This window comes from Apodemus sylvaticus, chromosome 6 (genome assembly GCF_947179515.1).
Source record: "Apodemus sylvaticus chromosome 6, mApoSyl1.1, whole genome shotgun sequence".
Classification (NCBI taxonomy): Eukaryota; Metazoa; Chordata; class Mammalia; order Rodentia; family Muridae; genus Apodemus; species Apodemus sylvaticus.
The window spans coordinates 136,070,495-136,092,540 of record NC_067477.1 but is presented as its reverse complement, the minus strand read 5'-3'; the positions used below and the strand labels follow the sequence as shown (position 1 = coordinate 136,092,540).

General features: G+C 43.8%; 2 protein-coding genes across 3 annotated transcripts in view; one reads left to right on the top strand and one right to left on the bottom strand.

Moving 5' to 3' along the window:
* Positions 1-583, top strand: part of Fbxo11 (F-box protein 11) — a 72,549-nt gene extending 71,966 nt beyond the window's left edge. For both annotated transcript variants that reach the window (XM_052186578.1, XM_052186579.1), the window contains exon 23: positions 13-583. In XM_052186578.1, the coding sequence (XP_052042538.1) occupies positions 13-142 (130 nt within the window). In that variant the 3' untranslated portion in view covers positions 143-583. The remainder of the gene's footprint in view (positions 1-12) is intronic.
* A 707-nt stretch (positions 584-1,290) lies between these two features.
* On the bottom strand, positions 1,291-19,652 carry Msh6 (mutS homolog 6). Its single transcript, XM_052186577.1, has 10 exons — positions 19,299-19,652; positions 10,923-11,122; positions 8,484-8,653; positions 5,078-7,613; positions 3,752-4,020; positions 2,710-2,827; positions 2,446-2,535; positions 1,840-1,994; positions 1,558-1,757; positions 1,291-1,459 (listed from the first exon to the last, which is right to left on the bottom strand). Exons 1-10 carry the CDS (start codon positions 19,541-19,543, stop codon positions 1,378-1,380), a joined length of 4,065 nt encoding a protein of 1,354 aa, XP_052042537.1. The 5' UTR covers positions 19,544-19,652; the 3' UTR covers positions 1,291-1,377.
* Between the last annotated feature and the right edge of the window lie 2,394 nt (positions 19,653-22,046).

Below are 22,046 nucleotides of genomic sequence, written 5' to 3'. Positions count from 1 at the left end.
ATTTTGCTTTAGGTTTTTCTGTGACTGTGGTGCTGGAACACTGTCCAATCCTTGTACATTAGCTGGTGAGCCTACACACGATACAGATACATTATATGACTCTGCTCCACCTATAGAATCTAATACGTTGCAGCACAACTGAATTCCTTCCCTAAAGAAAAAGTCCTGCCATTCTAACATAACTTAAACATCTTTTGGAAGATAAAATACTTGCCCATGCTACAGAAAGAGACTGTACTGAAAATGGATACACAAGGTCAGTTGACACTATGAAGCTCAAGCTACCAAAAAGAAAGTGGCAATATAGTGACTCAGGATCTCAGAGCTGGGTATTTTAGCATTACTGTGTAAAGACTTTTGAAGGGACAGAAGTGAAGAAATAAGCTGCAATTTTGTACAGATGCCAACTTCTGAAAAGGCTGGTGTTTTCACAACTAGCATTGAATGCAGCCTGGTTTGCAGTCGTAATCTTCAATAGACAAGCAGCTTTGTCGCTGCCTTTGCGGACATGGGTACCGATTGCTTTTGTACTATGGTAAAAAATGTGAGCTAGCACTTCTGCATTGAGTTTTTTTTTTTTTAACATGTATTCAGATTGAGAATATGATTTTAATGCTTTAATCTCATGTAGTTTGTTTTTAATTTCAAGCAAATCTTATTGTACTTGAATGTGCCCTGTTTTGTTAGCACACCTAGACTTGCTGTAACTGTACTCATGTCCCAGTATGTACGTTCTTTCTATGAAAGAGAAAAACACTAATCTTAAATTATATCCAGCAATGTTTCTGGTATCCTTTAAGAAAAGTTAAGACTATTATTTCCTCCCCTTTCCTGTGCAGCATTCAAAAATCACCCCTAGAAAAGTGAGTGTTCTAATGAGACTTCCTAGGAAGGGATGCACTGTAAAACAAAAGTATTCTTGTATCTCAGTTTTGTGAAAGGTAAAAACTACTATGTTTTAAAGTACACTTTAGAAAGTCTCTTCAAAACAGTCCTGTATTTGAACTCTGTTCATAGTTTTTATTTGAACAGTTTAGACAAAACAGCTGGAAATTACAGCAATTTCCTGCATTAAGCTGAGACCAGTATATATACAGCTCTATACAGTTTCATAGCACCCCTCCCCCCATTTATGTGTATTGGTGACAGTGGGTATAAACAGCCTGAAAGTGTATGCATGTACCATAACATCTAGACTTAATATATTGTGGAGTATTCAATAACCATTATGTAGAAGGTAGATAAGAATTAAAAGGGTTTAATTTCCTAGAAAGAAAATGGAAAAAATGGTCATTTTTAAAAAATAAAGTTTATTAGATCATAATGTTGTCTGAATTTACCACCTTTTTCAAAAGCCAACTCAGCTTCCAATGTAGTCTACAATCCGTTAATCAAAGCCAGCAATCTATGGATAGCTTCACCGTTTATAGTTGGCCTTTCACTAGCCAGACAAATTTCCCTTTAAAGAAAAAAGAAAATTTATTTGATTTTTGTCTCTGTATCAGCCCTCCCAAGTCTTTAAAGTCAGCTATAGGAAGATTATGCTGATATAATTACCGAAATAGTTGTAATGACTGATTCATCCTCTCAAATTCTCTTGCTTTTCTGTGTCCTTTCTGAATAACTTCCTCTGGAAGATTAGCAAGCCTTGCTGCATTGAAGCCATAGCTCTTAGGACAAGCTCCCTTGATGAATTTATAGAGGAAAGTAATAGTCTCCTGGCTGGGATCCTCACATTCATTTTCTACCATGCATGCCTTCAAGAAAGAAGAGTTTATTTTATCAGTTTTACTGTTTACTTTATGCCAACAGAAAAAATGTCTGGTTGATTCCACATACCATATGCCCTAGGCGCACATAAGCATTTTTAGAATAATCTTCAACTAATGAATGATAATGTGTAGAAAACAGTGTTCGACACTTTATGGTTTCAGCAAGTTCTTTAACAACTGCATTGGCTATCGCTGTCCCATCAAAAGTTGCAGTACCTCTTCCTGTGGAAGTGAAATTACTGTACATTAAGAGATGTACATCTCATGACAAGAATAAATACCTACAAGTCGGGTACAGAGGGAATGCAGAAGGGTAAGGTGGGGAGAGGGGCCGCCTACCCTCCAGCAGCTCAGTGGCATCATGCATGGGAAAGGAGAAACTGAGCGTGCTCACGTGGGCTTGAAGACTCAGCAATCTCTGTTTCAAGCCCAACCTGGGCAACTGTGTCTCAAAACCAAGAGAGAAGAAAAGGGCAGGCCATCCAGGGGCCTCCCTCCCATGGCGTGCACAGTAGAGATATACACCGTGCAGATCTGCGTGCTCTTGACTGATGTATATGAATCATTTATTTAAAAGAGGGAGAGCTGGACAATGCACCTCAGCAGGACAGCTGGAGCAGGAAACATTCTTAGTAGCTTTTGGGGACATGGCATTAGACAAAAACTGTCTTACCTAATTCATCCACAAGTACCAAAGAATGTGCTGTAGCGTGCCTAAGTATGCTAGCAGTTTCACTCAACTCAACAAAAAATGTACTTTCCCCTAAAAAAAGAAATAGAACTGATTTAACAGCAGGTTATACCTTGTTATATGACGAGCAAGAATTGAAACTATAAACATGGATGCTGTGATTTTTCTTTTTAATAAATAACACCAAGTTTAAAACAAAAGGCAGGTTATCCTTGCCAACTGAATTGTGGAGAAAAAAAAACTCACCTGACATTATTCTATCTGAGGCACCAAGTCTAGTAAACACTCTATCAACTGGTGTGAGCCTACACTTCTCAGCAGGCACATAACAACCCATCTGGGCCATTACAGCTAACAGACCAGCCTGTGGAGATGGGAGGTAGGTATTATTATGATTGGCATTTAAAAGCCTTTCTGCACACAGTACACATTCAAGAGTCGATGGTAGGAGTCTGGTACTCCACACAAGCGAAGCCTAGCTAACGAAGACCTCTGTCTGGGCTTTAACTACAGATGCTGGGAACCAGTCCTGGGCCTAGCACATTTATCTCAGAAAACAAGCCCTATACTTGTTTTAAAATTGAAAAATATATACAATACGGCCAATTTTGTTAGCATAATACATTACAATGATATGACTATTACAGCCTTTTCAAAATTTCCTCTAAAAGGACAAAATCAAGGAGCAGAAACAAGTCTTAATTTGTAATAGTACTAGGGGGCAGACAGGATGTCTGGTGGTGCAGCTCAGCAGTAAGACTATGTTCACATTAAAAAAAAAAAAAAAAAAAAAAAGTCCTGGGCTCAATCCTTTTTGCTAGGCACCAAAATAAATCAGTACATTATTTTATTATATAACCTCTATAATTTTATTAACATGGATATACTTTCTAAAACCTCCACTCCTTCCTTTGTTGGTCATGATAATCATGTGTTTCTTTTTTGGATTTGGTTTTTTTCGAGACAGGGTTTCTCTGTGTAGCCCTGGCTGTCCTGGAACTCACTCTGTAGACCAGGCTGGCCTCGAACTCAGAATTCCGCATGCCTCTGCCTCCCAGAGTGCTGGGATTACAGGTGTGAGCCACCACCGCCCGGCAATCATGTGTTTCTTACCAGCTTTCCTTAACATTAGCTAAGAGCCATCTGGGCTAAGAGCCATCTGGCTGAGGAGACAAATTTTAATTATACAAGGAGATTCCCTCTGCTTTTCTTAGGTAACTTTGCTCTCTGGAAAATGGACTAGATTACAATGATTTTCTAATTAATTAACCATGAAGAAATTACCTACCTGTCTTATGAGTGTAGATTTGCCTCCCATATTTGGTCCTGTCACAAGCACACAATAGGCTTTACCATTTTCCTCTGCTTCTTCCTCACAGCCTATTAGAATGTCATTAGGAATAAAATCATCTCCAAAAAAGGTCTTTGTAATGCAGGGATGTCGGGACCCTTTAAGCTCTAAGAAGGGATGCGTGTCTTCTCCTGGAAACAGAATTACTGGACGACACATAGGACCATCTCCTCCTTGACTATAGTTAGCCAGGCACAGTAAAACATCTGTCAAAAGAGAATGTATGTAAGACTTGATCAATTTGTTAATTTCTTGTTGGGTAAACACAGTATGTGTGCCTGTTCCTATATGTCTTTTTAAAAATTGACCAGCAAGATGGTTCAGATCAAAGGTGTTTGCCAGCAACCCAAGTTTAATCCCCAGGATCCATATTGTGGAAAGGGATCCCCATAAGAACTACTGCATGCTGAAACTCCTAACACACAAAATAAAGTATTGTACTTCTCACTAGTGGCACAGGGTATGTCTGAGAGTGACTTTACAGCTAGTACTGACTGTGGGGGAAAGTTGACAATGACATTAAAAGGAGCACAGTTCAGAGCACCTGTGCTGTGAGAGGGTTCTACCTCTCTACTGTAGTACATCTGCTCACTGCTTAGATGAGCTCGGTTACAGACCTCCGCGTCATAGCGCCTTAGCTGCGTGGTAGAGCCTGTGCTTAAAGCACCACATTTACTCCCCAGCACTGCTCAATACCCCGCACCAACCAAGCTGATGCTTCAATGGCTCCAGATACACTAATCAAGGCAAAGGGCTCACAGAAAGCCTAGATGCAGCCTTAGTCTTATTTCCATGCAAATTTAACTCAAAGAAAAAAAAAATGGCTCTGTGGCAGAGTTTAAACAGCCCAGAGTGCACAAAGCTCTAGATCTGATCCCCACATGACATAATAAAATTGTAAAAGCTGGAAAATAGTGGCCCAGTCCTCTAATCCTAGCACTTAGGGATCTGAGGCAGGAGGAGTGTTAGCAGTTTGAGGTCCGCTTGGGCTATGGATCCTTAAACAAATCAGGAAATTACCTAGTGCCAGTAAATGTTTTTAAAAAGAAACTTGAAAATAATTCCCTCTGATAAAAATTTGAAACTATTCCAAGACTATATAGAAATTGTCATAAGGCTATAACCTAAGTTTTAGTTACTTAAATTGCAATGTATGTAGTCAGTTTGATGCAAAATAAGTATATACATATGTGTATACACACACACACACCCATATTAAACATAGGTTTACAGATGGGACAAAAAGGGTTACTAAAGCCTTACCCAACACTGCAATGCACTCTACAGCAGAATGCCAGTCCTTGTAATTTTTATCAAAGTTATAGAACAAACGTCGCATGCAGTCCTTTAGAGATGTGTCTCTACGTTCTTCAGCATTTATAAGATTAGATAATTTCTTCTCAATTGTTTTGGTCCAGTATCGTTTACAGCCCTTTTTAGTAGATTTCAACTCATATTCTTCAGGTAGATTACGCGTAGCAAAATTCTCTGGAATCTCTAACTGGTAGCGGTTCCTACCAATTCCCCAGTAGACTATGCTCTTACAGCCAATCCGACTGCGCTGTTTGTCTAAGTACTCCAGGAGGCTTTGTTCATTCTCTCTTATATCAGCAAGTGCTTGGTCATAATCTGAGTCAAACCCTGCTTTTGGAGTAATAAGTCCAGTCTTTCGAGCCTTCTCATGGTCAAAAGCTGTATCCCATCGGTTCAGTTCTGTAGTCAGATCAGGAAAGCGGCCTTTAGGACTTTTTGTCTGTAGAGTAACAACCTGCTTAAGGATCTTAGACTTAAAGCCATCAGCGACATCCTCCATAAGCTCTGTAATCTTACACATTACTTTGAATCCTTCTAGAGCAGAGAGAAAATCAATGATCTTCTTTTTGCTGTATGTCGTTTCTTCGTACATTATAGCCCTGCTATCTGGATGGTTCTGGCTCTTTAGGGGAGACCCAACATTATGAATTTTACTCAGCAGCCTCTCAAGATCCGGTAGCTTCTTTAGTAGGTCTGCAACTTCGGTGACTTTGTCAGGCACAGCCATCAGATCTTCTACAGCATCTAAACGGTCACTGATAGCAGAAGGGCTACAGAGGGGGGCACAAAGCCACTGTTTTAAGAGCCGCTTGCCAAAGGGGGTATGGCAAGTATCCAGCCTCTCTAGCAGAGTCCCTTCAATAGAGCCATTTGTCCCATTCAAGAAAATCTCCAGGTTGTTTAATGTCACTGCGTCTAGCACCATTCGCTGACTGGCTTTAGTAAAGACAGCACCAGGCTTTACTGTGCTGACCATGTCAGAATCCAAGGGGAAATACTCTTCAAAATTAGCCATTGACAGAAGCTCCTGATCAATCAAGCATTTTTTGAGGTAGTAAACACAACCGCCTAGAGCAGAGAGAGCCAGTTCACTGTCTTCTCCTGGTGTCAACCCAATAGAATCTGACTCCGAGGTCATACCTTTAAGCACTGGAGGCAACACTGTACTACTATCTTCATTTCCAGTAAAATACCCTCCTTCAAGGAGTGTTCGCAAAGTCTTACTGGCATCCCAAAATTGGGAGCCTGGTATGAGACCTTCCTGAAGACAAGATGACAGTGAACCCTTCAGGACGGTTTTGGTTTCTGTTGAGAGGTTTCCTTTCTCAAACAAAATTTGTACTGGAGGATAGTGTGCCACTAGAGTCCTAAATCTGGAACAGTGGCGATCATCCGAAAACTGGCCTATGAAAAACTTGCCCAGTGAAGTGTCAACAAAGCAGACACCATATACACGTGTGTGACCAGAAGAGTCTTCCTCCTTCTCTTTGAAGCTAAGAAGATACCTACTGTAGTTCTCAGAGGGATCACCATCCAGCACACTATAGGTCTGTGTGCCCTTGGTGATGATCCTACAAATCTCCCTTCTCACCACTCTATCAAACTTAGATACTTGTGCCATCTTGCGGCATCGGGCCTCCATCATTTCTGGAGTCTCAGTCTGTTCCACTCGTGCTACCTTATAGCCCTTCTGCACCAAGGAATCCGAGAATCGGCCAAATGCAATCTCTGGAAAACCAGAATGGGCCCAGTTGCCTTTCATGAATATCAGTCCCAGCTCATTGACTCCAATAACAGCATCCATGTGATACAATTCATAAAACTTCCCCACCTTATAAAAGATGACAAGATCAAAGTTCTGAGACTTGAACTGCCACCACTTCCTCATCCCTGGAGTACAAGAGTTGAGGAAGTCTTCAGGCACATACAGTGTGGAAGAATTAAAATCAGGGTGATCGGGCCGTCTCCTGTGCTCATCTCTTCTCTTGTCTGGCTTGAGCCAATCTAAAGTTTCGTGATACCAAATAGTGGGTCCACTGCTGCTGTTACCTCCTCCACTGATGTGGGTTTGGGATTCAGAATTCTGAGGGGCAGAAAAAGCACTCAAGGTGCTCTTGGTTTCTGACAGAAGACGAGTTGCCTGTTTGGCTGAGCCTGTTTCCTTCTTCATACTTTTCCTTTTAAGTCCACCATGAGCAGCCACGGCTCTCTTCCGCTTTGGGGCACCTTTGGCAAAGGTGCTTAGGCCTTCACTATCGCTGTCCCCAACTCCACTGCTCACTTCGTCACTGCTGGCTTCTTGTTTAGTGTCTGGCTTAAACTCTACATCAGAACCACCAATGTCACTCTCAGAGTCGGAGATAACCCTTCGCTTTTTGACTTGCCGGCTACTTCGCCTAGGCCCCTGAACGTTAGGCTGTGCCTCTTCTCCACTTTCGTTTTGATTGTCCTCTTCATTCTTATCAGATAAATAAGCCTCATGCACCTGCCAAAGAAAGGGTTTTGTAAATATAAAACAGGTCCTTAGTTCAATCTCTGGTGCAATCAATCAATCAATCAATCAAAACAAAGCAAAATTTGGAAAGTGCATCTGTGGAAGCAATGCTGTGACTGCAGCACTGAGCAGCTGAGCTGTGAGGACCTCTGTAGTGAGGCAGCACGGGGCGGAGATGGAGCTCAGGTGCTCCTAGGTCTGATCCTCAGCAGCTCATAAACCAGGCATGCTGATGTGCACCTCTGGCCTCCACACTGAAGAGGCAGGAGCAGTAGGAGGCAGGGGCAGGAGACTCGCTAGTTAGCCTCCCTTCCTTGGTGAATTCAAGGCCAGCATGTGCTCCATGAGCCCTGTGCAATCTTACTCATAGGCTTCAATGTCACACACCGTGAGAAACTGTTCTTTCCTAACTTTAAACATAAACGGAACCTGGTATAACTTATGAGCTTGAGGCAAGAGTTCTAGGCTGGCCTGAGCAACTCAGTGATACTCTGTCTCAAATAAAAAATAGTTTTTTTTCCTAAGGGAGCGGGTGGGCGAAGTGGAAGAGTATTTGCATAACATATCTGAGACCCTGGGTTCAATCCCCTGGACTGGGAGACAACATTTGTAACAACCTGTAATCCCAATACTTGAAAAGCACAAAGATTCTGAACTTGAGGCCAGCTTCAGGTACAAAGTTTATCTCAAAAAAAAGAGAGACTGTTGAAATTCTAAATAAGGTAAAATCCAGGGAGAACAGATGTCTGCATGCACAAACAAAATGGTGCAGTCACATAAAATTGCTATATTTTATTATTTTTCACTTTATCACATGCACATCATTTCCCCCATTACCCCCAAGAGAATGGAATAACTGACCTCTGTCTCTTCCTCCTCTTCTGGCTCTGAAGGCTCATCACACACTGCCAGCTTAAGCCTCTCAACCTTGTCCTTACTTAAGGCCTCATCTGCACGCTGCATTGCTCTGAGTATTTCAGACTTTGAACTGTAGAAATGACCTCCCTTCTGGGCTTCCTTTGACTTTGAACCTAGAAATATACTTATAAATATGAGCCAGGTGGCTGAAGAGTTGGCCAATTTATAACATGAACAAGAAGTTATAATCAGTTATAATTTTTATAGATCAAATATGCATAGATCAAAAGCTGATCAGGGAAAAAGTAGCAATGACATAGGAATCTTCAATTTTACTTGTTTGATTTTGCCATTTAGTCATCTAAGACCGCTTAAGTCTTTCTTCTAATGTCTCAGAATCATGGGTCAAGGTATGAAAAACCTCAAAGCAGATACAAGTGTGGTTTGTTAGAACTCTTTCTAAAATTGTCCCAACTGAATAACAAGGCTAGGAATGTAATTCAGCTGGTAGAGTGCCTGCTAAGCATGCCCAGGCCCTGGATTTTAACCCTGCACTATGCTGAACAGGAGTGGTAATACTAAATATAATCTCTAGCACATGGGAGAGACAGGAGGATCAGATCTCAAGGCATGTTCAGCTACAAAGAGATGGAGTCTAACCCAGGCTACATAAAAACTGTCTCAGGAAAAAAACAACAGAAAATAAATTTAACAAGGGGCCTATCATTAAAAAAAATAAAGTTTTATCCTAATAACACCAAAAAGCAACATTTCAAAGACCCCCTGCTGTAAAATAAAACTCATTTTCATTTAAGAATTATTTCATGTGAATGTAATGTAATGGCTGGGTGCTGGCCTATCTTGTACATGGCCAGGGACAATCCCTACCACTTTTTTTTCATTATTATTGTGAGAACTTCTCTCTATTCAACAGAAGCATAATATCACAAATTTAATGGTAAAAAAACATTTCTTGGGGCTGGAGAGATAGCTCAGCAGTTAAGAGCACCAACTGCTCTTCCAGAAGTCCAGAGTTCAATTCCCAGCAACCACATGGTGGCTCACAACCATCTGTAATGATGGTAATGCCCTCTGCTGGCCTGCAGGTGTACATGCTGACAGCACTCATATATTAAATAATTTTTAAAACCCTATTTCTTTTCTAAGAGACTAGAAATGGAAGTGTCTCTGATATGTTCTTCTGCCCAAATATAACCATGACTGGAAAAAAAAGTAGCCAAATGTATAAATTAAAACAGATCCAAAGTATTATATGGCCTTTTTTGTACAAGAAAACAGGACTACCTAAAATTCAGTGAAACATCTTTTATTGACCATCTAAGACAAGCTGAAGGTACAACTTCTCATCTCTCTAAAGAACAAAATCTGTAAGTGCAGCAAACATTATCAGTGGGAAGGAAGGTGGCTCTGAATCTTTCCCAGAGTACCCACCCTAGCTTCACCACACACCACAGCACACCCACACTCCCCCCATAAACACTTGATTGGAATAAAGGAGGCCTTTCCCTCCATCCATGTTCTTGGCTAATGGTTTTTTTTTGGGTGGTTTTTCGAGACAAGGTTTCTCTGTGTAGCCCTGGCTGTCCTGGAACTTACTCTGTTGACCAGGCTGGCCTCGAACTCAGAAAACCGCCTACCACGTGCCTCTACCTCCCAACTGCTGGGATCACAGGCCTGTGCCACCACCACCCGGCTGGCTAATGCATTAAAACATGCATTATTTCAACTTCCACCAGGGCTACATGAACACACTGATGAAAAACAAGACAACAAAAACCGTCAAAGCCAGCCTAGGCTACTAAGTGAGGTCAAGGTAGCCTGCACAGCTTAGTCTCAGAAAGTAAAGAGAAGCTCCCTCTGTCCCTTTCATCTCAGCACTCTGGAATGTAAGCAGAAGCAAGTGACTCTTACAAGTTTGAGACTAGCCTAGACAGCCAGAGCTAACCATGGGAGTGTGTGTCCAGTCCCATCCCGTCCCGTCCTCCCTCCCAATCCACCTGCCAACCCCCCATCCCCGACCCCCACCCCTGCACTCTGCACTGAAAGTGTTGCACTTGTGCACTGTCTGGGCAAAAGGCTCTATCACCAAACTATACCTTCAGTCCAAAAAATGGGAACTTTAAAGAAGATAAAAATTTAAAGACCAAGACACAACATTGCACATACACAATGACAATACAAACATTTTCCTGACTCTTATTTTGCCCAGGCAGTTTTAAAGTCAAAATTAGTCCTGAAGAACCCATTTATCACCAGATGCTGTAAGAGGTCATTTTATATAGAGTAACAGACATTCACCAAGATAAAACAGATAAGTAAAAAGTATAGTCAAACTCTTGGTTCTCTCTCCATTCCTTCATTTGCAAAGGAAGCACACGCATCACGATTTCACGACTCACCCCCACCCCATTCATCTCTTACCTGTATATGGCTTTAACATCCGATTGCTAACCCAGCCCCTTGTTGGACTGTCATCAAAAAACTGTACATGAACACGAACAGATTTCCCTTTCTTCCTGATGAATGTTCCATCAAAGGGATGATTATAAACCAGGCAAGGCCACCAGGGGTAACCTTCCATCTTAGCCCAAACCAAATCACCTGGTGAGAAGTCACAAGAACTGTTGGAAAAGAAAAAAAGAAAAAAAATATATATATGCATGCACGCGCCAGTTACTATTTGGCTACCTTACCTCAATGGCAATTACCCACAAACAGGTTTAAGGAAGTCATTAAGGCTCTTTTGGAGGCGTCTGGCAAGTCAGAAGGTTCAAGGAACTTTTCTAGTAACACAAGCAAGTTAAGACAATGCTTATTTAACAAGCCAATAATAAACTGGTACTCAATGAACAACTGTTTCTTGGTCTTAAAATGATGACAAAATTCAGACTGTATCCTGTCAGTCACAAAACAAACTTACAGTAGTGTAACTCAACAGCCCCTCAGGGTTTGAGCTTAGGCACACAACCTGAGCACACAATTTGATGAAAAGATTGATGCAAGAACATGAGGTTTATTGTTCCACATACGTTGGGGTCACTCATCCCCGCAGGGAGAGTTCACCCCAACAAAGAAAGCAGACATCTTTTATACCCTATTTGCAAGGGGGGTGGATTACTATGAGTAATATATTTTGAAATTTACTGGTCAAGAGGGATTTTTGCAATAAGATTGTTGACAGTTTGTGGCCTTCCCTGGGACCCAGTAGCAGGAGGGGTGGGGGTGATTCAGAGAACTGTTAACTTTATTTTGTCTTGTCTTAGTCAGAACAGTCAGAACAGCTTGGTCACTTTGTAGTTAAAACTTTATGTTCTCAGAAACTTCTGCTCTCTAGCTCCCGAAGGTCAGGCGCCTGTCAGCTCCTCAGCCAGGCTGCTCTCTGTATTTCCTCAAGGGGAAGCCAGAGACCAAGCTTTCAGCAGCTCCTCACAGAGAGCACTGTCACTGGGAAGGAGCCTTGCTCTCCACAGTGTGAGTCATTGCTATACTGTAATTCAGCACATATCAGAATCCACAAGACCTGAAGTCATGATTATTAGCTTGCTAATTATATTATCTAATTCATTAAATTTAGCCTGGAATTGTTCCAGCTGAGCTACTATGTACTCTCAACATCCAAGGTGTTTCCCCTCACCAAACTAGTTCTGTTAACAAGTACCTAACTTTTGAATACACATTCCTATGAAAAATTGTCAAAGGTTCATTCTTCAGGCCAGGCAGTGGTGGCACATGCCTGTAATACAGAGAAACCCTGTCTCAAAAAAAACAAACCTTGATGCGGTTCTCGTAGGTTGTCTCTGAGGAAAGAAGAGACAGAGAAGAGAACTCAGAAGCAACAGACATACAAGAATCCCGTCCACAATAGAAAGACCACTAACAACTACTGCCCAAGCATATTAAGTAGCAATAGCAATGTTCTCTGAGCCCAGCAAGTTTTCCTCAGCACCTTACAACAATTAAAGTAAGCACATTACTACAGCAAGAATACTTGATGCATTTCTGGAGTAGTCATTTCAAGTCATCTGACTTAGACCCAATCATGAAGTATTAGTATCGCTTCCGAAAATATATCACCAACCAGGCATGATGGCACACAAAAAGGAGAAGGAATTCGATCATTTTTCTTAAGGTCATCCTTGATTACAAGATCTATCTCAAAAATGTGTCTGTGGCTGGGTGGTGGTGGCACACGCCTTTGATCCCAGCACTTGGGAGGCAGAGGCAGGTGGATTTCTGAGTTGGAGGCCAGCCTGGTCTATAGAGTGAGTTCCAGGACAGCCAGGACTACACAGAGAAACTGTCTCGAAAAAAGACATAAATAAATAAATAAATAAATAAATAAATAAATAAATATGTCTGTGTGCAGATACACACTCATTTGGGGACATACATCATTGCTATAGAACTTGCCTAACATGGGCATAGCTATGGCTACCATCCCCAGCACTCAAGTGGGAAAAAGATTACTTTTAGACTACAACTGTAATATGAGCACCATCTTATACTGCTCCCCTTCTTTAGAAGGACCAGCTCTCAATCTCAGGTCCTATAGTGTGACCATACAACAGTTTATGAACATCACCTAAGGCTCACTTCATGGGTCACCATTAAGAAGCTGTACCTGCACAATTCAGACAGCCACATAACTGCTTCCTAATCTGGCCTGGTCCAACAAGTTTTTCTTTGGGTACACATTTCTGAGGACAAACTAGAGGATGAAAAAAATAAAGATATGAAAACTGGGGTCAGGAGGCTTTGCACATGCTAAGGTGCCAAGCTGGGTCATTAAGTATGGCATCTAAATTACAGCCTGGGGGCAGAAGGGAGATTGGTCAAAGTCAGCAGGAAACTAATCAGGCAATGCTGTACAAAGAGAACACAGGGTATTGAAGGGTATCTCAAGTGCAGGAAACTGCTTTGGGACTGAACACCATAGCCAGCCCTTGGCCACTGGCCTCTCCGTAGGAGGCAGGGTGTTTCCAGGGTCCAGAAGCTTTCCCCAAAGCCCTGAGCAGGGCTATTACTGGCCTCACCAAACACCAGGTTTTAGACAAGGAACTTTAGTAAGTTCCTTCTCCATACATCAGGGCCTCAGGGAAAGCCACAGTCCTCACCACTAACAGGGTCAGGGTCAACTACAGGGGAAACTAGAGGCTGGCCTTCAATCTTGTCAGACCTTCCCTTCCCTTCATCCAGTTTACCACAAAGCCAATCACATCTGGAAAAACAAGTTCTCTACATCTTTTTTTGTTTTGTTCTGTTTGGGGTGTTTTGTTTTGTTTTGTTAAGACAGCTCCTCTGTGTGGTCCTGGCAATCCTGGAACTCACAAGGACTGCATCAAACAGATGCCTGCCTCTGTTTTCCAGTGATGGGATTAAAGGCGAGTGCCACCAACAAAGTTCTCTTAAATCTTTAAGAGGGAAGAGAACATAAACTTTCCAAGCACCCCTTTATTTATGCTATTAAATGTAATGGATATATTTCCCCACATGGAGAATTTTCCCGGTTAACCTCTGTATCAGCCAAGACAGACTTTTCTGCTGCAGGGGAAAGAAGCCGGGGTCAAGGCTGGCTGGCATTTTCCAGAAGTGGTACAATAAAACAGACACTGGCTGATGCAAGGCTCAGGCTCCTTTCCCCTTTTTCCTAACGTGTGTCCGTGTGTGGTTGCGTAACTGCTGTGGCATGCACATGAAAGCCAAGGATAAATAAATCTCCTTCCACCACGAGATTCCAGGATTCAAACTCAGTTATCAGACTTGGCAGCAGCCACTTTACCTCGTAAGCCATCTTACCAGGCTCAGATCTCTCTAATAATACTAAAAGCTTAGCTTTGTGTGTGTACAGGTGTGCAAATTATATATACACAAGGATATGGGGACCAGAGGTCAACCTCAGGTGTCATTCTTCAGTTACCAGCCACCTTTTTTGTCTTGAAACATAATCTCACTGGCCTAGAACTTGCCAAATAGGATGGGCTGGCCAAATCAGGATCTAACTCCCCAGTGCCAGGCCATCTGCCACCGTGCCCAGCTTATCTTTTAGGTGGCTTCCTTCTGTGTGTTGAACTAAAATACTTGCAATCCATCCAATCTCCCAGTCCCCGTATGAACTGATGAGGCACAGCTTCCATCTCAGCACTCAGAAAACGGGCAGGGCTAGAGAGATGGCTCAGCAGTTAAGAGCACTGACTGCTCTTCCAGAGTTCAATTCCCACATGGTGGCTCACAACCATCATCTGTAATGGAATCGTAAGCTCTCTCTGGTGTGTCGGACAGAGCAATGGTGTACTCGTATACATAAAATAAGTAAATCTTTAAAGAAAAAAGAAAAGCAGCAGCAGCAGCAGCCAGGCAGTGGTGACTCATGCCTGTAATCCCAGCACTTGGGAGGCAGAGGTAGGCAGATTCTGAGTTCGAGGCCAGCCTGGTCTACAGAGTGAGTTCCAGGACAGCCAGGGCTACACAGAGAAACCCTGTCTCGGGAGGGAAAAAAAAGAGGAGTTGGAGGAGGAAGAAGGAGGAGGAGGAGGAAGACGACAAGACAATGATGACGACAAAGACGATGAGGACAACAGGGGCAGATTCTGTGAGTTCACAGTCAGCCTGGGATACATACAGACTCAGTCTCGAAAGAGAGAGAGAGGGAGGGAGGATTCAGACTAAGCCAGCGTGATGATGGCTCAGCAAGTTGAAGTACCTCAGTAAAGGTGCCTCTCACAAATTGTCCTGAACTCCAGACACACCCTGTGCCAAAATTTACACAGTCATACCCATCTCCCATACATGCCCCACCCCAATAGTGTAATTATTTTTTCAGAAAAGTCAAGGTATCCAAGTGTGGTGGCAAACACTTTTAATCCCAGTGTTTGGGAGCCAGAGACAGGTGGTCTACAGAGTGCATTCCAGGGCTACAGAGAGAAACCCTGTCTAAAAAAAAAATACCAAAGTCAATATATGGCCTGAGTTCTATCCCCAGGACAGTCGGTAGAAGATTCAACTCCAAATTGTCCTCTGATTTCCACAACCTATACTATAGCATGGATACAGACATACATACACTAACAACCTATACTATAGCATGGATACAGACATACACACACTAACAATCTACTATAGCATGGATACAGACATACAGACACTAACAACCTACTATAGCATGGATACAGACATACATACACTAACAACCTACTATAGCATGGATACAGACATACATACACTAACAACCTATACTATAGCATGGATACAGACATACATACACTAACAATCTACTATAGCATGGATACAGACATACATACACTAACAATCTACTATAGCATGGATACAGACATACATACACTAACAACCTACTATAGCATGAAAACAGACATACATACACTAACAACCTACTATAGCAGGAATACAGACATACATACACTAACAACTTACTATAGCATGAATACAGACTAACAGGTAATTTTTAAAAATATAAAAATAACGGGGCTGGAGAGATGTCAGCAGTTAAGAGCACTGGCATTCTTTCATAGGAACCAAGTTCGATTCCCTGCACCCACACGGCAGCTCACAATGATCTGTAACTACAAAGGCTGAGGTCCTCTTCTGGCCTCCCTCGGGTAGCAGGTATGCACATGGGAACACATACATGCATGTAAGCAAAATACACTTGTTACCTGTTCCTAAATTGTGTCCTTTATAACCAAAGAGAAGGAAAGAGAGAAATTAGCCAAACTTATCTTCTCTGCCCCAATAGCATACACTGGCTCTTCCTGATACCCAAGAGGAAACCAGAATACTGTACTCCGTAACGTTTTAAGTTTTAAACAGATCAATGGACATCGGTAGGGCACACCCTTAATTCCAGCAAAGGCAGGTGGATCTCTGAGTTCAAGGCCAGCCCAGTCTATAGACGAGTTCCTGGACAGCCAGTGTTGTATGAAGAAACCCTGTCTCGAAAAACCAAAGCAAATATCCAGAAGCAGAGGAATCAGAGGTTCAAGGTTGTCCTCTGTTACACAGCAAGTTTTGAGGCCAGCTTAGGATACAAGAGACTATCTCAAAATATTAATCAAGGGCCTAGAGATGAGGCTCAGAGAAGCAGGGTACTGGCTATTCTTCCAGAAGACCCAGGTTCAAATCTCAGCACCCACATAGGAGCTCATGACCCTTTTACCCTTCACAGGTACTAGGCATACCTGTGGTATGGACACACATGCAGTCCTAACACCCATAAACACAAAATAAACTTTACTTTTTTGATATCCTCAATATGTAGTGCTGGCTAGCCTAGAACTCTAAATAAACTAGCCTCCACCCGCCTGAGATCAAGCTGTCCAAGTGCAGGGATTAAAGGGTTGACTTCAACATGTAAGTCAAATAGTTACCACCAACATGCTATTTAAGCCAGTTAAGAGCAGAAGAGTCCTTTAATAATGCTCAAACCAAAAGCAGGTTAAGGCCTCCAAACTGTCTCTCAGCACCAAAGCTCAGGGACAAGGCACTTTTTACAGACAAACCAATTAAATTGAGGAAGGCAGGGCCAGGGCGGTTTTGGAGTAGCTTTGTAACATTTGTTTTTCTGCAAAGCTTAGCAGTGTTCCCCAGACACTACACTACAGATATTTTTTATTTACCCTTCCTGGCTATTTTATATTTTAGCTTGTGCAAACATTACATTGATTACTACATCTAGACAGTGGTCATGGTGACAGTTCCAAGTGTTGCCAAAGCCACCCATACTGGGTGAATGAGGGCGAAGGTATCTAGGTGGACACAAAAAACAGGAGTCAAGGCAAGTCACTTCAGCACTTCAAAGGCAGTTAAGAAGTAAAACACAGGAGCTGGAGAGATGGCTCAGCGGTTAGGAGCACCAACTGCTCTCCCAGAGGTCCTGAGTTCAATTCCCAGCAACCACATGGTGGCTCACAACCATCTGTAATGGGATGTGATGCCCTCTTCTGGTGTGTCTGAGGACAGTAACAGTGTACTCATATACATGAAATAAATCTTTAAAATTTGCCTGTGCTCAGTCACAGGCAAAACACTTTCGGGTTATCTGGGAGACTGTGGATTATACTTAGTGCTTGTGGGACCAACTATTAATTGTAAAACTAACTCATCAACAAACATTTTAACTGACTCTTTGAAAACAGAAGCTAGACACACGGAGGCACAGGCCTGTAAGCCCAGCACTTGAGAGAAGAAAACAGAAAACTTAGTTCAAAGCCACCTTCATCTATGTATGAAGGTCAAAGAATGGCGCACGGCTGTATTCTAGCATTCCAGGGCTGGGGGGAGGGGGGGAACATGTTCCAGAAACACTGAGAACAGGGTTGTCAAACTCAAGGCCAATGTGGTCTACAAAGCAAGACATGGCAAATTTAAACTAGTTATAGATACCACGTTAATAAAGTCTACAGACAAACCTCTAATACTAGTGTGTGTGTGTCTGTGTTGGGGGGCGAGGGGTGTTCTAACTGAGACTAAAAAGACCAGAGCCTGTAATCCCAGGAAATGGATCCAAGGACATTTATTTGGACTTAGTAGTATGGATGGAATCTGGCTTTAGGTCACTTTATAATTAGGATACGTTAAAATACATAAACTACCTTATAGTAAGGTAAGTGTGTGCCTTTATTTTGGATACCACAAAACCAATTCACATCCAAGTAAGTATTCAATTCTCATCAGGTGCTACATTTATTTTCCCCACAAGCAGAGCCTACTAATAATTCTCTAACAGGCCTGAACACACTAAGCGCTCTCAGTTACAACCTCCAACCTTAGACTACTCCAGTGGCCTTTTCCTGTATTCAAATCCACAACTGCAGGCAATACACGAAAGCTCGGTGGTACAGGTTGCAAAGTCCTATGCTCCAGGCGCAGTACCACAAAAACAAGAACCACCCCCCCCACACACACACACACACACACGCACCGACTGCCCCTACAATTACAGTTAAACTTTGAAAAATCTAACATTTCCTGTAGGAAACCTGGAATCCAGCCAATCAGAAATGGCTGCGGCAGCACTTGGGGGGCGTAATTTCTGAGTTCGAGGCCAACCTGGCCTACAGAGAGTGAGTTCCAGGATAGCCAGGGCTACACAGAGAAAACCTGTCTCGAAAAACCTAAAAAAAAAAAAAAGAGAGAGAGAGAGAGAGAGAGAGAAGAGAGAAGAGAAGGAATCGCTGCGAAGAACCATTAGCTAACGATTTGATCTTATTTTTTTAGTCTCTTACTTAAACGGTCACCATTACATTATGTATTTAAACAAGAGGGCTTTTAAAAATGTTCCTAGTTGCTCCTACAAAGGACAGCCAAATTCACTAAGTGCGAGTACAACTCCAGGCAAGCTTCCCCAGTAAACCTTCTTGCCCAACACTCCGAACACCCACTAACTGCGAAAAAGCTTCCGCACTCTGCCCTCCTGTGAAATTCTGGATTCCAAACTGGAACACCGCTTTCACTACATACAAACTTCCACCTGCAACCCAAGAGTTCCCCTCCAGGCGTCTCCGCCATAGGCGCGCTGGGGGGGGGGGGGAACCTCCCTCCCTTCCCCCCCTCCCCGTCCCGCCCCGCCCCCTCGGGCACGGACCGCAGCAGGACGCTCTCCCCGCCCTGGCCAATTCGGGGGAGGGGGCCTCCGCGCACGAGCCTCCCCTCCCACCCCACACCACCCCACCCCCAAGGTGGGAGTGCGCTTGCAGCGCGCCCCGCTTCTCCCGGGCAGGTCGCCCCTCCTCCCGCCGCCCGGCACTGAGCAGCCTCCCCCTCCCTCAGCCCGGAGCCGGCTACCTGGGGGGCACGGTCGGCGCGGCTGGCCTCTGCGCCCCTCCGTTGAGATCCTTTGCCTCTGGCGACGAGGCGGATACCGCCGCGGGCCGAGATCCAGGTCTGCTCCAGGCCGCATCCCTGCCGCGGGAAGCAGAGGATCGGGAGGCGGCGGCACCTTTGCGTGAGGCCCCAGCTGCGGCGTCCTTGGTGTCGCCGACCGCCGGGGACTTGGGGAAGAAGCTGTAAAGGGTGCTTTGTCGCGACATGATGAAGGCTGACAGGCCGACCGGTCCACCACTCCGCGCGCCTAAAGGCACCGCATCCACCGCGCGGCCGCTGCTGGCGGGAAAGTGGGGGGGGGGCGTCCTATCCGAGCACCCGTAGCCCGGTGGCCAATCCAGAGGCGTCTCGGCCTGCGCGGTGGGCGGGGCCCCCCGCCTCCGACGTGCCCAGGCGTCGGTGGGCGGGACGACGTGGGTCCCTCCCTCACGCTCGGGTTGGCGGGCCGTGAAACTGGGCCTTTGGAAAGTGTTCGGGCTCGCGTTAGCTACCCTGGCGTGTCTGCACGTAGAAGAAGGAAGTGGCTAGCGCGGTTGCTGGTTGCTGGAACGGCGGGGTGCACCCTGCGGGAAGCCGCAACGAACTTGCTCCGGAAACACCTGGAGCTGCGGGCGGTCCTGCGGTTGGACTGCAAGGAGCTGAGAAATGGACTGTTAGCATTTGCCACGTACAGAGTGTGCAGAGCGCACTTGTGAATGCCAAGTGCAAGACCAGCTAGCCACAAAACTTTCCTTGGCCCATTACTGCCTTAACTAGTTCACGCCTTACTATGAGGTGAGCAGTTAAGCTCCTCCACAGTCTTATCTGAGCCCTTTGGCATAGGTGTACCCAATTTTTTTTATATTTTAGAAACTGAGATTGCTAAGGTAATGTTTAGCGTCAAAGCCTGGCCAGACTCACCCACTCATCCTCAATAGTTGAATAAAAGAGACAATTGCAACCAGAGAAAGATTTATTCAAAGGGCCTCATTAGGAGGATAAAGTTCAGACCCCCCTCAAAGTTCATCTTTGGGATACTGACATGAGGTTTAGGTTTAAACAGGGTAACGGGAACCAGAGAGGTCTTGGCAAGGGGTAGTCTGGCCCACCATAATCTCAGCTCCAGAAGTGTGATTCAAGGTGTTTCAACGTGTTTCAGATATTTGTGAAATCTCCAGAAACCAAGTTCTTCCTCAGACTAACTAGAGGAAGTCTAACTACGGAGCCTTACCCTCCCCACCAAGATATTCCTAGAGAAATTGCAATTCTTTGGGTAAATTTTTTCAATTGTCTGATAGCCAAAGGGGTGTCTCTCTTCAGAATTTCTTCCTTCCGCCAGGTTGATTACAAGACTTTTAGAAAATTAAAGCTCCTATTCAAATTCAAGAAATTGGAGCTGAGTGTGCAGGTGTGTGCCTTTAACCCCATTGCTCAAGACAGAAGCCAATGGATCTCTGAGGTCAAGGACAACCCTGGTTACAGTTCCAAGACAGCCAGGGTTCTGTTACAGAGAAGCCCTGTCTCAAAAAAACTAAATAAAAAAAAAAAAAAAAAGAAAGAAAGAAAGAAAGAAAAAGAAATTGGGAGACTTAATTCAGCTCTAATAAGTATGGAATTAGCTCTAGCTAGCAACACCTTCACTTTGGTAAAAGGATTAAAAAAAATTTGCTTTAAGCTGGGCGGTGGTGGCGCAGGCCTGTAATCCCAACACTCTGGGAGGCAAAGGCAGGCAGATTTCTGAGTTCGAGGCCAGCCTGGTCTACAGAGTGAGTTCCAGGACAACCAGGGCTATACAGAGAAACCCTGTCTTGAAAAAACCAAATCCAAAGAAAACAAAAAAATCAAAAATTGCTTTGTTGGGCAAAAACAGCTCAGCATGTAAAGGTGCTTTGGAGCCAAGCCTGGTGAACTGAATTCTATCCTTAGAATCACCTCTGATCTCCACACTTGGGCTCCATAAAGATTTGGACACACACACACAGAGGACTAAACAAAAACAAAAGAAACTTGGTATCATAGGCCACACCCTTGCTCTCAGCACTTGGGAAACAGGGTGTTTGTCTTCCCATAAGGCAGGTTTTAAGAGATGAGCACTGGGCGCTGGGATGTGGTGGTAATCCCAGCACTCTGGGAGGCAGAGGCAGGCAGATTTCTGAGTTTGAGGCCAGCCTGGTCTACAGAGTGAGTTCCAGGACAGCCAGGGCTCTACAGAGAAACCCTGTCTCGAAAAAACCAAATCCAAAAAAAAAAAAAGAGAGAGAGAGAGAGAGAGAGAGAGAGAGAGAGAGAGATGAGCATTGGACATGGGGAATAAGGCTGTTATAGCTCAAGAGTGAGGATTTTCCAAATGGCATATTTGATAGGCACAGAGTAGAAATCACAGAACCAGAACATAGACATAACAAGTTTGTCATAAAAATCTCCTGGAACAAAGGTAACATGATGATCATAATGAGGCAGTCACACCAACAGGTGATCATGACAGGTAGTCATAACAACAGATACTCATAAGAAGGTGATCCAATCAAGGGAGACACAGAAAAGGAGTCATGACAAGGGAGTTACAGTGAAATGCTCACGACAACGGAGTCATGACAAGGGGTCATTACAACGTGGGCATCACAAAGTGGCCAGGACAAGTTGGTTGTAACAATGAAATCATAACAACAAGGTTATGTCAGTGTGGCCATGACAAGGGAAATGTGGAAAAATGTCATGACAAAGGGCATA

Excerpts from the sequence above, each read along its gene's own strand:
- Msh6 (XM_052186577.1), bottom strand. The coding sequence starts at position 19,543 with ATGTCGCGACAAAGCACCCTTTACAGCTTCTTCCCCAAGTCCCCGGCG. Across the intron at positions 11,123-19,298 it reads GCGCCGACCGTGCCCCCCAG|TTCTTGTGACTTCTCACCAG; the intron begins GTAGCCGGCTCC and ends CTTTTCCAACAG. Across the intron at positions 1,995-2,445 it reads GGTACTTGTGGATGAATTAG|GAAGAGGTACTGCAACTTTT; the intron begins GTAAGACAGTTT and ends TCACTTCCACAG.